Source organism: Phaethon lepturus, unplaced genomic scaffold (genome assembly GCF_000687285.1).
Source record: "Phaethon lepturus isolate BGI_N335 unplaced genomic scaffold, ASM68728v1 scaffold50941, whole genome shotgun sequence".
In the NCBI taxonomy this organism is placed as follows: Eukaryota; Metazoa; Chordata; class Aves; order Phaethontiformes; family Phaethontidae; genus Phaethon; species Phaethon lepturus.
Window position 1 is genome coordinate 5,511 of NW_010517984.1, and position 15,791 is coordinate 21,301.

Sequence of the window (15,791 nt, forward strand, 5' to 3'; positions counted from 1 at the left end):
CTGAGAAACGATATGTTTCGCTTGAGGGCAAACAAAATGTTTTGAGCTGATTTTGCTCAGGCAAAATCTCTTCCTATGTTTTATTTAATCTTCCTTTCAGAAAAGCCCATTTCAGTTTAACTCAAGACAGTTTTTCCCCTCTTGACTTTTGATTTGGCCACTGCACAGAAAGAAGGAGCCATTACTCTGTGAACTCTGTTTATACACACAGGCTGGTCTCACCACCAGCCACCTGAAGTCTTTGAAGCATATGAGGGAAAGCTGGCAAAGGGCTGGAGATAAAACTTAAGCTCTGCAAGCTAAATTCTGCATTTCACAGTTTAGAGAAAGAGGAATAAAATCAATTGTCTAAAATTTAATGTCTGTATTTCTGAAACCCTGATGAATTCAGGGGTGTGTGGAGCCAGTGTTCTTGATGTGCTGTGCAGGATGCAGTGGCAGAAGCAAAATGACTTTTTTTTTTAATTTATTAGAAAAAGTAAAGCTGAGAAGATCAGGGAACAGCTTTTACAGTGATGCCAGGCTTTAGTTTGTGTGGTGTTAGGTTATGTAAAAATAAACCTGAGTACAGAAACCTCCAGCCTTAAGTAGAAACAGATGGGGTGTGCAGCTACTCAGTCCATCTGTAGATCAGATCATGTGCAAGTACAAAAATGTTGATAATTAGCTTTTACAGAGGACTCTCTAATCCATTGATCTTGAAGCATTTTACAAGGAGGTCAGCCCCATGGGGCTAGTTCCATTTTAAGAAAAAGAAAAAAAGCCACAGAATGATGGAAAGGCCTGGAACAACAGGGCAATGGCAGGAGGAGGAAGAAAGTCTAGGATGCCCAATTTCAGTGGCCAATTTTTTGGTTCATTTCCTCTCCTCTGTCCGCTAACATTTGGGGCAGTGGAAAAGAAGTAGGAAACTCTAGGAAACACAGGAAACTGCTGCATTACTAGGACAGCAGCCAGTGTGTGTGTAAAGTTATAAAAAAAAGGGCCAGTGTCAAGGATTGCCATGTGACAGACTGCTGAATAATCATTTATTCTCTTTGGAGAAGGTTATCTAAGTTCTGTGTGGTAAACTCCTGAGTTTGAGTGTTTTGCTTTGCAAATGAGACATTTGTTTCTTTCTCTGTTTAAACACCAATTTGATTATGTAATACAAGTAGTGTATATACGTTAGGAAAGTTTACAGAGGTCTGTTTTACAAACTAATTCAAAAAATTTTCTGTTTCAGCTCTAACTATCATTGTGACTGAAATCCTGTATTAGCAGTTCTTGGCAGGGCTCTGGAAGGACCAAGATACCATGAACTCATCGCAGTAGCTTTGTCAGAGAAGATCAAAAAGAAAAGAGTTCAGCCGAAGGGTTTCTGCAGCACCTTCACCAGGGTGACCAAAGGTCCCCTGAGAGTATCTTTGGCACCACGGGTACAGGAGGCTACAGCTGGGTCAGCATCACACACATGCCTCAAACCCTTGTGCCCAGAAGAAGAAAGAGAGGCACTGTTACCCACTCTGCCTCACCAGAAACCTAGGCTTGGAGATACTCTAGAAAGCACGACAAAACAATCATTTGACTCAGACACATACAAGTACTCTAAAAAAAATACATAAGAAAAATTGTCAAGGCTGGCAGGGACAAGCTACAAACTTAGCCGTTTCCGTGCAAATCAGGCTATCCTATGTACTTTTTAGTTACATCGCTGGTCACCCTAGAAATACCCTCAGTCAGGATTTGAGGACAGAAACAGGAATGTTTTAAAAAACACCATGTCACTCACTGCTTTACTGTACTTCTACAGATACGTGCTCTGAAGGCAAGAACAAGTCAGCATGGCTTAATCAGGGTCTAGTCAGCACGTCAGCTCCAAACTGCGAGCACTCTACACTCGTAGAGTGCTCTCCTTTTCGTTGTAAAAAGCATTTACAACAGTTGAGGTTACTAGCACTGCACAGAGGTCACACAAAGTGTTCTGTGGCTCTGGGCTAAAGGGCTTACACTTTCTGTCAGAGAGTTGTGTCAGAATAAGCTTTGCTGACGATTAATTTCCACTTTCAAACACTGGACTCTTTCTGCCTTTCAAGGGGCTGGGCTTCTTAGCACCAAAACCCATTGTTATATGGGGAATAGAGTTGTCCAAGATTACAACATAAAAAAAAAAATACTGTAGCCATGGACCTTACTTGGCTACTTTACTCAATGCTGCACCCATGTACCTGATTCTGTCTGATTTCAGAAGGAATCGAAGCTCAAAAACCTGGAAAAGGAGCCAAGACTTAGGATCCTAAATCAGTCAAGCACTTTGAAAAATATTACCCCTTAGCCTTTAGATTGCTTAATATAATTTTCACAAAGCTGCTCATAGCACACAGTGGGATTAAAGTAATTAAAATGTCACCGCATTGGCAGTAAGATGCAGTCTTCCAAATCATGTTATTCATAAATAACTTAAGACGACTATAAAGTGAGTAATTATTAAATAGTACAGAGACTTATATAGTCCAGATAATGGCCACAATTACATTCCTTCATTAAACAAGACATGCCTGCATTTATAAGTAGAAAAGACAAAAAGATAACACAACTAAAAAGTTGTTTCCAAGGGTTCCAATCACTAGTGTTGTTTCATCGCCTAATGGTGATTGTTTTGCAATGAAAAATGCTTGTTGAGACATTTCTCTTCCATAGGTTTCTGGGGGCTTGTCAACAATGCAGGAATATCAACATTTGGCGAGACAGGGTGGCTGTCTATGGAGAAATACGAAAAATTTGCAGATGTGAATCTCCTTGGGAGCATCAGAACAACCCTGGCATTTCTTCCCCTTCTAAGGAAATACAAGGGTAATGCTAATCCACTGTTATTTAGAGTTGTAGAATAATTAGCTTACTATAATCAGGGTAATGTAGCATCTATAAAAAAAGCCTTAATTATCTGTCATTGAACTGAAATGACAGCCTCCTTCTGTGTGGCCTGAAAGAACAACTTGATCCTGAAAAGAGGGTAAAGTTGTAAGGGGAAAAATACCCTTAAAGATTCTGTCTTTACAATACATAGAAAACATTGTTTACAAATAATTAATTCTCTTAGTGTTTGACTCAAAAAAGAGAGTAAAAATGCTTACAGTAGATCATTAATCCCAGGCAAGACTTTGTAAGCATTAACGATCAGAAAACACAAAGATCCAATAAACTCCTGCTTAACTTTATTATTTAGGCTTTACTATTTTACTGTTTGGCAATTAGGAGAGGAAGGATGACCCTACAGAGGTGAACTAGAGACATCCACCTTCCAGTTCCAGGCCTAGCAAGATCCTCTCTATGACCTTGGGCAGGAAACTTCAAGTATGTGGAAGAGTGCCATACAGAGTTGCATGGGTATTGAAGGGGATAAATGCATTTGCATGGACCTCCATACGCATGGGTGTCATCTTCTGAGAAGGAACGGTTCAAACAGCCCTCTACAGTGTTGCAGCATGTCTCAATTGCTTTGCAGTTTGTTCCCTACCTGTATTTGGGAAAGAAAGATACCCTTTTCCTTTCTCCCCCTTTTGCTTAGCACGTCTATTTAAATTGTAATATCTTTAAGGTGAAGATTTGTTCTGTGTGTATACAGCATCAAGCACAGTAAGGGCTAGGTTTCATCTGGAAGCCCCAGATGTCACTGTTACACAAAATGTTGGCAAGAAAAGGCATTCCCTTTTTGGCTACTCTGCTTCCTTCTGCCTGGTTACCTTTAGTTGGTGATATTCTGATGCAAGAAAAGAGAAACCTTTAATATCCACAAGCTGGATGTGTTTTTGTAAATGAATGTGCTATTGCATATACCCAGTGAGTGTGTTATGTGGCCATTGCACAGACAGAAATCACTTTTTTTTCTGTGATATCCTACTTACTGCTAAAACTCTGTGATGCTGATCCACCAGAGGCATTTGTCTGACTTTATGAATTGCAAGGTGCTACTTTGAAGGGAAAGGGACTAATTATGTGTATGATATTAAGCACATGCATAAACTTTTAGAAGATTTCTATCTGCATGGCTGCACATACATACTACCTTAGCTCAAAGGAGCACTCTGCATCTCACTCCTGGCTGTCAATGCTGCTTTTATTAATTGCCTGCACTCTATTTTCAAGTCCCATCTGTGTAGGAGAGGAGGCCAGGGCACTTCTAGGAAGAATTCTAGCTTTCCTGACTCCTTCCTTGGAGGAATAGCCAGGACAGCTAAAGCTCACGTTTTTGGGGCAGCAAGTAACCTCTCCAGATGAAAAGCTTGAATTATGGATATTACAGCATTCTCCTGGGAAAGCTGGGTTTCAATTACCTTAGGCAAAGAGAGCAGTCAAATGACACGTCCCACATCCTGGGTGTGTGCCCCAAATCACTTAGCTACTGGATGAAGGAAGCAGAGGTCATCCTACCATCACTTACCCAGTAGCTGTGTCCGGAAGGAACGGGCTTCCTGCCGTTTTAGCATGAGCAGCTGTTCCAAGAAAAACTTCAAGATTCTTAATACTTGTAAAGGGTGTTACTGCTCTCCAGCCTAGAACTTAAGCATCCTACTCTGAGAGGAGGAACATTTCCCCATAACTTTTCCAGATGGCCAGGCCAGCTGGGGTAGCATCTTGATCAGCAAGCTGGTAGTTGTTCTCCTGTTATTGTATATGAGATTTATTCCAGATGCCGTGTAGGAAGGCAGGGAACCTAATTCAGAATGGCAGATTTCACTGCATTCCCATGATACCCTTTTGATATCCCACAAGCCTATACCATTTGGTCAGATCTGGGGCCCAGAAGTTATTTGCAACGTGACAGCAACAGTAATGCAACTATGTTCTCTGTATTGTTAACGACGAGGCCACCTTCTCTCTCACCTCTGGTATTTATATATCCACATTCACACATTTCTAACTCTGTGGTATGACTATGTGATAGAAGTTTACAAGTAAACAATGGAAATGAACCACAGCCCAGTGCCTCAAATCAGAAATCTCTGCTATTTAATGCCTGCCTGCACTTGACAAGAGTTATAAAGGGGAAGAAAGCAGCACAGATCAGGGAAATGACAGCAAGGCAGTGTAAGGCTGCACGTATTTTGTCAAGTCACCTTTCTCTGGTGAAGCTTTTCACTGTGCAGTCTGATTTTGACTTTATATGCACAGTTGTAAGCCAGGTCTCAGTGCAGACACCTCATTAGTGCAGCAAAAAAAATGGTATCAGTAGTCACATATCCATTTGCGCCTCTCCTCTGCAGTCCTTCTATTACTAGCGTAGTATTTTATTACTATTTTTCAGTCTAAAGCTTTTAGGAGACTGCTTTGTTTCCATCTTTTCATCCTGTCTCAGACTCAGAAGGAATAACCAGCATGTTGGGAATGTGCTGCACTTTGTCTAGTCCAGCATCTGTCACTAGATGGAAGGAAGATTTTTGTGTGAAGTTCTCTGCTTAACAGAGCTGAGTGCACTTCTGTGCTGGGACTGCGCACTTCCACAGCCCAGCTTTGGCATACTATGTAGTAAAACAGCATCATGCTAAATACCACATTACTAGCAGTTCAGAAGACTCAGGTAAATCAATTCTATGTTAAAGACTGAGACTGAAGTTATGTTATTTGCACTATTTTCTTTCCAGGACGTATTGTTTTCATGTCCAGCATTATTGCCTATTTCACTCTGGGAAATGGCATTTATTCAATGACCAAGGCAGCTATTGAAAAATTTTGTGATGCTCTAAGACTGGAAATGAAGAAGTTTGGTGTCCAGGTAAGTGGTGTAACAAGTAGCTGTTGTGTGAAACTCCCTGCTATTTCTAATGTTGATTTTCATATGAGAAAGAAAGAAGTTTCACTCCTGAAACTTCCTACAGAGCTGAAATACATCTTTTTATGGGGAAAAAGGAAAGCAACTTGCACAAAGAATACCAGATAATGGTGTGGGAATGGAAATTTTGGCATGTATGTGTATGGAAAATAATGTCTAAGCTTGTGCAAAGTAAGCTCCATGCATCTAAATGACAAATACAAAGATCAGAGCTGAATCCATGGGTGCAGCTTCCCCTTGGAAAGAGGTGGCTTCTCTATGGCTAATCAGTGAGCTGGAAATCACTGAGAACAGCGGACCTGGCTGACGTTCACAGTTCTGAGAAGCTGTGGGATAGTGCTTCTCCTCTTTGTGCCAACACTCAGACTTCCACCCTTTCTCCACATCCTCTACAGTGGAGAAACTTTGTGAGTCAGGCCTGCCTGAGCAGTGCCATGCTCTGTGAAGAGCTCGTAACAGTACCAGGGAACTGAAACTTTCCCTGGGGTGACTGCGAGAGCAAAGAGCCCAGATGCAGTGAGAAGGAAGGCTTGTCACCTACCTGACCTCTTTCTCTCTCTCCTCACAACATCGGTGCTTGAAAGCTCCTTTCTCTTTGTGAGAACAGCTAAACTGCAAGAGGCAGTACCGTGCAGAGTAATTATGTTTTTATTCTCTTAACGTAAGAGGCTCTAAGAGTGCTCTTAATGACCTAAGCAACACTGATAGTCATACCTGAAGCTTAGATCACTAAGTAGCTTCGCCAGGCTTTTTCATTGGAGTCACTCCAATTCTGATTCTCAAACACTAAAGTCTTCCAGAGGATTTACACTGGTGTACTTCTTATATACACAGATTTACAGCATTGTTCATAAGCTTCGTGTTGGAAGAAATTACAGCTATGCATCTACTAACTACCCCTCTTGGATAAATATAAAATGCTATAAAATGCAAGTGATTTTACACATCCTAATACCACACAGCATGATGAGGATTTGAACTCATTAGCTAAGAAAAATCTCAAATGCATGAAAGAGCTTAGTTTAGCAGGTTAGCTACTCTGGTCATTTTGGGATTTTTACTGTTCCTCCACCCCCTCAATATCCCCAGCACACAATACAGTGAGCCAGGCTGACAAACATTTCCGGAATATCTATGAGAGTTATTTTTCTGTTTCTCACTGTATGCAAGACAGCGGCTGGCATTTGCCTCAGAACCTACCCTGCAAAGAGCTTGCAGAATACATGGTCCCCCTCCCCTGCGCTCCCCTCCGCTGCTCTGACACTCCCTTTGCCCTTCCAGGAGAAAGTCGCCCAGACATGGCAAGGAACAGATGGATCTATGGCTCTGTCCCACTGAACTCTGGCCAGGCAAGCCTATAGGAAACAAAATATGTGTCTTCTATTAGAAAGAAGGCTACAGAAAATCAAGGAAGGGAAAAAAAGTATCATCTCTCAGCAGCTTAGCTAACTCCAAAAAGCTCCAAAACACAAAGTTTTCAAAACTCCTTTGTTTAAAATAAATGTGGGAATTTTACTATTGGCATTAGTTTGGCTAATACTAAACACTTTTGAAAAGAGCACCCAAAGGGAGGGCTCCAGAACATGCCCTGTGACAAACCTACCTGAAGCAGCATAAGATGCCTTCAGCGATGCACACTGTCTCTCTGCCGGAGCTTACCTGCATCCCTTCCTGCTTTCTGCATATAGCGCCTCAACCCCTGCGGTGTGCAGCGCGCCGATTGCCGCGCAGGCCGAGAGGCAGGCGCGTGCCGGTACAGACACATGGGTGGTAGCTTCTGGTAGATGGGCTGGGGGCATGAAGGTTGTAAATTACTGCAGACTCTGCAGAGAATGCCTGTCAGATCCCCAAGTCTCTTAACACAGCTCAGCACTGTTTTTCCTCACCTTGCATTGTAGCCTTTAGAAATCATGTCAGTTAAATGCCATGGAGTTTTTAACGTTGCGTATCCACAAATAGTTTTAATGAGCCCGCAGCTAACTGAGGAAAAGCATGCATACTGTAAGTGCTAAGCCTGCTCTGAAATGCCTCAGAAGCCTCAGAAGTTAGCAGAACAGTAGCAACAACACATGCAAAGAAAACAGGCAGAGCAACAAAGGATTTCTGAGCTTTCAATTTAAATCTACACACACAGAAATCTACAGAAATTTGCTGATGACTTCAGTGACCACTAGACCAGGACCTTTGGTCCCCTTTGTGCTTGGCTGACAACACCTATTTTCCTTTTAATTACACCTACTTGGGCAAAACGGCAATTCTTTCCCCAGGACCTTCTAATTTTCTTTGACGCTTCCTCTTGCCCCCAAACAGGGGCAGAATATTACCTATTGCAAGATTTGCCACTGAGTGAAAAATCTAAAGTATTCCACTTTGGAGACATCAAAGTCATACTGAAATGCTTTGTGTCAGTATTGTCAAAACGTTTATACCATTAAGCATTCTCTAAAAATCAAAGATGCACTATTGCATTCTGTGAAGGAATGCTGAGTAGTCAAAACAAGAACATTAACATCAGAGCGAAATGAGGAAGTCGGAATAAAGCACCTCTGCAATCTTAAATGTTTCACAGGAATATACTCAATTTCAGTTAAGTTTTCAAGGTTAAAGTTTCAACAAAGCAGCATTTTCTGGAAGAAATCTGTCTGCAGAAAGCTTTTGATCTGTTTTACTGACTGTAGTATTTAATTGAATTCAGAATGACTGATTGCATCTTGATAAGTTTTACATCTTGCTTTTAGGTCTGTATTATTCAGCCAGGAAATTATGCACGCTCTACAAAAATTCAGCCACCAGTCAGTGCCGAAGAGATTTGGAATGAACTCAGTGAAGAGGAAAAGTCGGTTTACAATAAGGAGTATGTTCAAGAGCGAGCAAACTTTTTCAACAGCATTCTCAGCGAAGGAAGCACTAACGGCAATGAGGTTGTAGATGCTATGGTAGATGCCTTAACATCTCCTGCACCCAAGGCACGTTACATGGTAGCGAAGCTAAAGGAAAAAGCATTGGTGTTTGTGTGTGCTTTATTCCCAACTGTTGTGATGGATTCTGTTTTGTCTTATGCTCTGAGTAAAGTAAAACTTGCATAGCCCATGTTGGTACTGTTCAGTAAGGCAGGTGGGGCAGTTTTTTAAAATGTGAAAGCCAGGGCTGAATCTAATGCCCCCAGAAATCAGTATAATGACACAAATTAGCTGACACAAACTTTAGAGGGTCTCCCTGGTCAGAATTGTCCGTTTTTCATACGGAAGAACATCCAGGACCCCAGGTAAAATCAATACTTTTTTTAGGTAACTTTATTTCTGCTATGTCAAAAAAAAATACAGACACTTATGCTCTTTAGGTATTGCCTAGAAAATTTAATGCAGCTTTTTCTAATGCAATACCAGGTTACTGTGTTACAGACATGACAAAGACAAAAGCAACTGCACACCTGAAATCATTACACCAAACATAAAAATACCTTATTTGTAGGAACCTGAGTAGTAATTCATCAGGGGTGATGGGAAGAGGTTAATGGAAAAGTTAGGAATGAGCAATAGACCTTGAAATACTTTGAATGGAGTTAAGTGGCTGTAGAAAGTTAGGAAGAGTCAAATAATAAAGTTGTAATATGGAAACGGTGTCTTGGCTAACTACAGTTCAGCACTTTTTCAGGTATTCTGGGTAAATCTGTAACAAAGCCATCCAAAAATGTCATGGACTGTGGAAAATAAGTAGCATATTCCATTTAGAAATGAATATTCAATGCTAAATAAACTCTTTTATCTAATGTCTGGATTAATCAATGCATTAACCTAAAGCATAGTCAGAGCGCTAAGCACCCAGGTATGCAGTAACAACCTGTAGCTTAGAAAGAACATATTCAGCCTGGAGCTCTGTTTTTGCTACTATTACAGGGAACACGGTCTGATGAAAAAAACAGCTATTAACACAAACAGGAAAACTTTAGTAACATGTATCCATGAGAGTAATTGAGCACAGTGGCTTCATTAGCAGTCTTGTACTAACTGTTGTGGAAAAGATTGCTGTTTTAGTTACACATGCAGAATTTTTTGGGTTGGTTGTGGCATGGCACAAAATCCAAGAACTCTGGGACCAACAATCCTGGAATAGCTGGGATCAACTGTGGTGACACTGGTAGATACAGGGCAGCAGCATGGAGCATTAGCCTCTCCCATGCCAGGTCTCCCATATCAAACCGAAGACTCTGCTGTAAACTGACCTAGTTAACTTTTTTGTCTGAACCAGAAATTGCATCCTATACCTGGGAAGTAATTTGTGAGATATTTAATTAATTACTGCAAAGAGTTACTCTCTCTCATGGTGGGTAATTTGGCAGTCTGAGTCAGGAACATAGATGAGAGGAGCAAACAGACTGACTCTTCCAGGTCCTTTTCTCCTGATAGACTCAGCAGTGGAACAGCCATCTTACTGCCCCTTTTTTAGATTGTGGAACATCTTACTTTCCAAATGCTGGAGCCATCCCTGGAGCTGGCATTGGTAACAGGACAAACCAGGGCTCCCACCTGTTCCCCTGCCCATCAACAGCAATATCATCATGTGATTATCATCCAATCTCCTTATTTAACCACAACTGAGCAAGGCCAAGCAAGGGAATAGGAACAAGGCTTATCCACGTGAGCCCATTGATTTCATGTACGGGAATCCCCCCTGCTTGACGTCAGGGATTTCAGCAGCCTTACATTGCTTTGGAAGAGTTGCTTTCATGCTCTTAGCTGTTCTTTGTGCAGATAACCCCTCCTTACAGTAAGTAGCACTGAACTCAACAAGCAGCTTTGAAACCTCAACGTTTCTCCATCAGGCCCAGGATACATGTGCTTCTCTCTGCCTCAAAGACAGTATCGCTTTACATCGTCTCCCTCCTACTTGCATTTCTAAAAGCTACTGCAATAAGTTGTTGCTGAGAGCCAGCACCACCAGAAGATTTGCCTCCCAGACACCAATGACATGAAATAACTTCCAACTGAAAATTCCTCCTTTATTTGCTGTGTATGTGGTGAGCATGTGACCAGTATTTCAGAAGTCTCATGTAACATCAGGTGAGCAACATTCCATAACACTTATCCCTTTGTCTTGAGAACTAAGAGGTTGCAGCGAGTAGGATTTCACGGGGCATGACAGGCCGGATGAGAACAGATGGGACAAATGAAGGCAGTTTGTATTTTCATTGCTGTCTAACCTGTCAGCGTGGAAGCTAACTGAAAAATGGATACAAAATTATTATCTTTCATCTTCCCCCTCAGCTTTTTAATATTATGAGCTGCATATAAAGAACTAATCAAGAGAGAGTCAGAGCTTCAGCTATTAACAGGCCTGATGCACTCCCACTGAAAGTCATCTGGAATCCTTCCACTGAGTTATATGTGTTCCAAGGCACAGCATTAGACAAGGACATGTAAAAAAAAAGTAGTGGGAATGATTTCAGAGTCCCTGGGCTTAACAGGAAAGAGACCCTCATAAGAAATGGTGATGAAAGGGGTGCAGCACTCCACAGGTCTCGTAGGGTACAGAAGTTGCAGGATTAGTAATAGAGGCTTTTAGTGAACAACCATTGCTAACCAAGGCAGCGACCAACTCCGAGGACCCCCAGAGCTGTCGGCTCTTCAGCCGAACTCCTGCCCACCTATGTGTCACTGGAAAGCTCACCTGACTCTAGGGATCCCAGCCCTCATCCTGGCCCACACAGTACCTGGGGAGCACACACTGGCAAGTGCGCAATTGCTGGACTTTCCCACCATCTCTTTTGTTACTTTGCCACATCACTGGGTCAGGAGTGCCTCCCTCCTACCCAGTAACCCTGAAATCACCTTTCCCTCAAGTCAAGTCAAAGTGCAGATGCACACATTAGCCTCTATTTGCAACATTCAAAATAAGTAATAGTTACAGTGGTTTAGGGAAAAACTTAGATGACAAACACGAAAGAGAAAAAAACACTCTATTGACACTACTCTTAAATCTGAAATACTCCTCTCCCAATACCCAGTTAACCTGCTGCAGATGCTTTCCTGGCATTGTTTTTCTATATAGCATTCACCTCAGATTGCATTCAACAAAGAACTTCCCAGCAAAAGGCATTAGCTTTTATCAGTACTCGTCTTTTATAAGCCCTGCTGACAGTTTGGGAAAAATTTAATTTTTCACGTGAAAACAACCACCACAAAAGTGATGCAGCTTTCCTCCCAAGTCTCTTCTGCCAGGACACAGTATCAGGGGCCTAACAAAGTATGTAAGCAGATGCAATACCACCGTGGGTTATGGTCCCAGCCATACAAACATGTACATCATGCACATGGATCTCACAGAGGTTTGGTCAGGAGGTAAATTCCAGCCATTGTAGGGCTTTCTTACTAAGCACTTCCATCATTTATTTCACGGATTTTCTTTTCTGTGCAAGGGCTTATTCCTAAGAGTGCATATTAATTGGCAGAAAGAATAAGCATTGTTTTTGACAGTAAGCAATTACAGAAAGAGTATCAAGAAGAGCAAAAAAGTTGAGCTACATCAGTTTAGTAAGTTGTGCATTGATCTGAGTGATATTAACAGCTTCATACAGGGTCATCAAAAAAGAAACAGAGCGGAGCCCAGGAACTACACATATAACACAAGGAGTAGCAGGGTATTGCCTACCAGCACAGTTTTGAGGTGGTCATGCTGCTGCATCAAAGAAAGATCATCTCCAGAAGTTCACTGTTCCTTCCAGAAGGAGACTATTCCCCTAACTTGAGAGGACACAGTTTGAGAGACATCCCTATGACAACTGCCCAGCCTAGGCTACAGGCTGTTCCAGCGGGTAGAAGAGCTGTACCTGTGCACTCACAGCCAGTGTTGCTGTGTGCATCACCACCAGTTACACACACAAACACACCCACCCCCGAGCAGCTGCGGCAGCACTTCACTCCCGTTGCAGTGTTATGGATGGGCTAGGCAGAGAGTTTTATTGACACGTAGCAATATTAACACCCTGGTCTGGTCTCCTCAATGTAACTCCCTCAGTGTAACTCACAGCTAGCTGAAACAGTCCAGACGACCTCCAGAATTAGCCAAATGTGTAAGTTTGTGTCATTCTCCCAAGCTGGCAAATCTTGAACAAGGAGATTTTGGGTGTAATGCACCATGCAGCAGATTTTTTGCAGTAGCATCAGAATCCAGAGAGATGAGTAACAGTAATAATTATTTGCACAGTAAAAGGCTTAAGTAAAAACCATGGGATCCCCACATGCACCTTCCTGCCAAAGTTGGGTTATCATCTAGCCCAGCTCGCACTAGAGTGTGCCAACCAGCACGGAAGTCCTTACGGTGCAGAGCCTCCTTCCAGAGGTCAGCTGTGGGATGTTTGTAGTATCCTTGTGCTTTTACATCGACAGATAAAAAACAGCACAATACAAAGACAGCAAGTGATACTGAGGGTGACAGCTATATTATTCTGTTTGTTCCGTACAGGGACTTTGCAGTGCTGTCAGTCTGGCACCTTCTGCTAGCAGCGAACAAAACTTCACAGCCTTTATATTTCAAACACTTTGAAGCAGCTGTTCAGCAGCGAAATCTTTTCATGTGTAATTAGACCATTTTGGACCTGTAAAGTGAGCATATCGGTAACAGGGGCTTTACCTAGCATGATGAAGCACATATGTTGTAGGAGCAATTGAGGTTAATGTTTCAGAGCGTGTAAAACAAGGGGAAAACATATATGCTCCTCAGCAACAAATGTTCTTTGGAATAATTCTGGTTAGGAAATAATTTACTACTGATTATCTCATTATCAGATTCTGACACAGTAGGCAAAACCTATCTGCTATGGGCTCCACAGATTACATTCATCCAGGTAACGATGAAGCCAGTGGAACACCCCTGGGATTGTCCCAGAAGCAGACATTGCTCCTTCCAGACTGTGGGCCACTAGAGATGGCCCTGTGTGGCAGGGGAGGGCACGTGCTTAGAGCATCCAGGACAGAGCAGGCTCAAGGCCACACTGACTTAATTACCTTGACAAACCTCTGGGCAGCACTGCCCTCAGACGAAGACTTAGGCGGTGCGCAGACACCCTGATCCGTACCAAACCATGCGAGAACTGTGTCTTGATTTGTGCTCCGATGTGCTTCCCAGCTTTGGCTCTGGGAGCTGTAATCTCCAGCTACAAAGCTCTCGGGTATGTTCAAAGGTCTGGGCAGTTTACACCTTTCTTTCCTTACTACAGTCAGTTACATTTTTAACACCACCATCCCACTTGTATTCCTGCATTAGCTTGGCACTTCTCCAAAACTGAGCTGTCAGCCAAAACCAGCCCAACAGCTTGAGGCTTCAGACCTTGGAATGATTTTCTCTGGTGAGTTTTATTTATCTCTAAAGACAGGGAATACTGTAAGTTCCTCTAACAGGATTTTCATCCTATTTATTTTGGAGCTGCTGCAGTACCCTAATACCAGAGCAGCAGCCAGTAAGGCAGAGATAGCTCTGCTCTGCTCTTGAAGCCACAGCACTTTGAAACACCCAGTAGGATGTTCAGCTGTTGAAAAAGGATGTTTTGCTTCTTGAATCATGAGTCCTTGTTATCACTCTCAAAAAAATCTCACAGAAGGATGATCACCATGAGAAAATAAATCAAGCATAAATATCTACATATCCTCCCCCAACACACATGCACTTATACACACATCTACGCTTGGGGTGAAATACAAAGTACCCACACGTGTTATGTTCTGGTTTCCACAATTTCCAGAGTCAAGTCATGCAGGTGTTTCAGACAGGATCTTCAGTTATTTTTGTATTGGACCAAATCTCAAAGTACATGTGCTAGCTTTTCTAATGCACATTTAGTGTGTGCTACACTACAAAGTGAAAAAAGGAGAATTCACCTGGGCCTTAGGCCAAGACATGTGTCTCCTTTTATGTGGCAATAACAAAAGCAAAAAATCTTAAATATTACACAAAACAGGCAGGGACACATCTTCTGCTGTGCCACGTCTGCAGCATCTCTTTTGTGTGACCAGAGGGAAAGAGGAGGATAGCATGCACAATATATTTTCCAAAGAGGAAAGCAATCAACCAAAGCAGAACAGTGCAAGACTAATAATCCAGTCAACTCACACTACAAAGTACTAGCACAAAATAGCTACTGTACAAATAACACTCCTTGCAGGGAAAATAATGAAATGCTTTATGCTAAAATGATGTTATCTATTGCTGTGACTCACCACACAGTCCCACGCCTTGCATCAAGTGTCTTTCCATGCTGTTAGATGTTCATCCGGCTGCGAATCACCGCTTCCCTGGCAAAAGATACTTCATGTCAAAAAATGACTTCACCTTTGAACTTCCTAGTGCTAGAGGTGTTTTGCAAAAATTCAACAGCCAGTCTTGGCTCGGGACAAGACAGGACCAACAGGAGCACCAAAGGCCAGTTGGTTTGCAGCACTCAGAGGCTGAAATCAGATGCTAAAGGAAATAGGCAGAAAAGAAGCACAGAGAACTTGGGAAGTCCCAGTGTTGGTGGTGGTTGCCTTCTAGGATAACATGCTTTAATTTGCTTAAGCAGTTTTGAGCATTTTCCCCTATTTGCTGGCACTAATGCGTTTTTTTTTCCTGTTAATAAATAGGTTGCTCCTTCCAGTTGGGTCTCTGAGCAACTGTGTTCCAATTCAAGTCTAACATGCCTTATCTGTATTAGAGTGCTACACAAGCCCTCTGGGGATGGCTATGAGGTTGGGTTATACACAGATCTTGTACTTCCATTTTTGTGGCCAGTGATTCTAGGACAATTTAGAGGTGAAATAACTAGACTGTACTGCTTTCTGTGGGAGGGAAAGGAGGTTTGTCAAGAAAGTAAGTCAACAGTAGGGAAAAGTCAAAGGCCACGACATCCAATTCCTTCCCAATGGCACCACAGAAGATGAGGACACCGAATACTTTTCCCTCCACGAATTCAAGAGGCGACACAGGGAAGGCAGTGCACCCAGCGCTGCCG

General features: G+C 42.3%; 1 protein-coding gene across 1 annotated transcript in view; it reads left to right on the forward strand.

Annotated features, from left to right (window-relative positions):
* LOC104628088 (D-beta-hydroxybutyrate dehydrogenase, mitochondrial-like) overlaps window positions 1-8,787 on the forward strand; it is a gene marked incomplete at both ends in the record, with an annotated part of 14,215 nt that extends 5,428 nt beyond the window's left edge. Inside the window, 3 exons of the mRNA XM_010296556.1 lie at window positions 2,680-2,832; window positions 5,622-5,752; window positions 8,548-8,787. Of these exons, the coding sequence (XP_010294858.1) occupies window positions 2,680-2,832; window positions 5,622-5,752; window positions 8,548-8,787 (524 nt within the window). The remainder of the gene's footprint in view (window positions 1-2,679; window positions 2,833-5,621; window positions 5,753-8,547) is intronic.
* Between the last annotated feature and the right edge of the window lie 7,004 nt (window positions 8,788-15,791).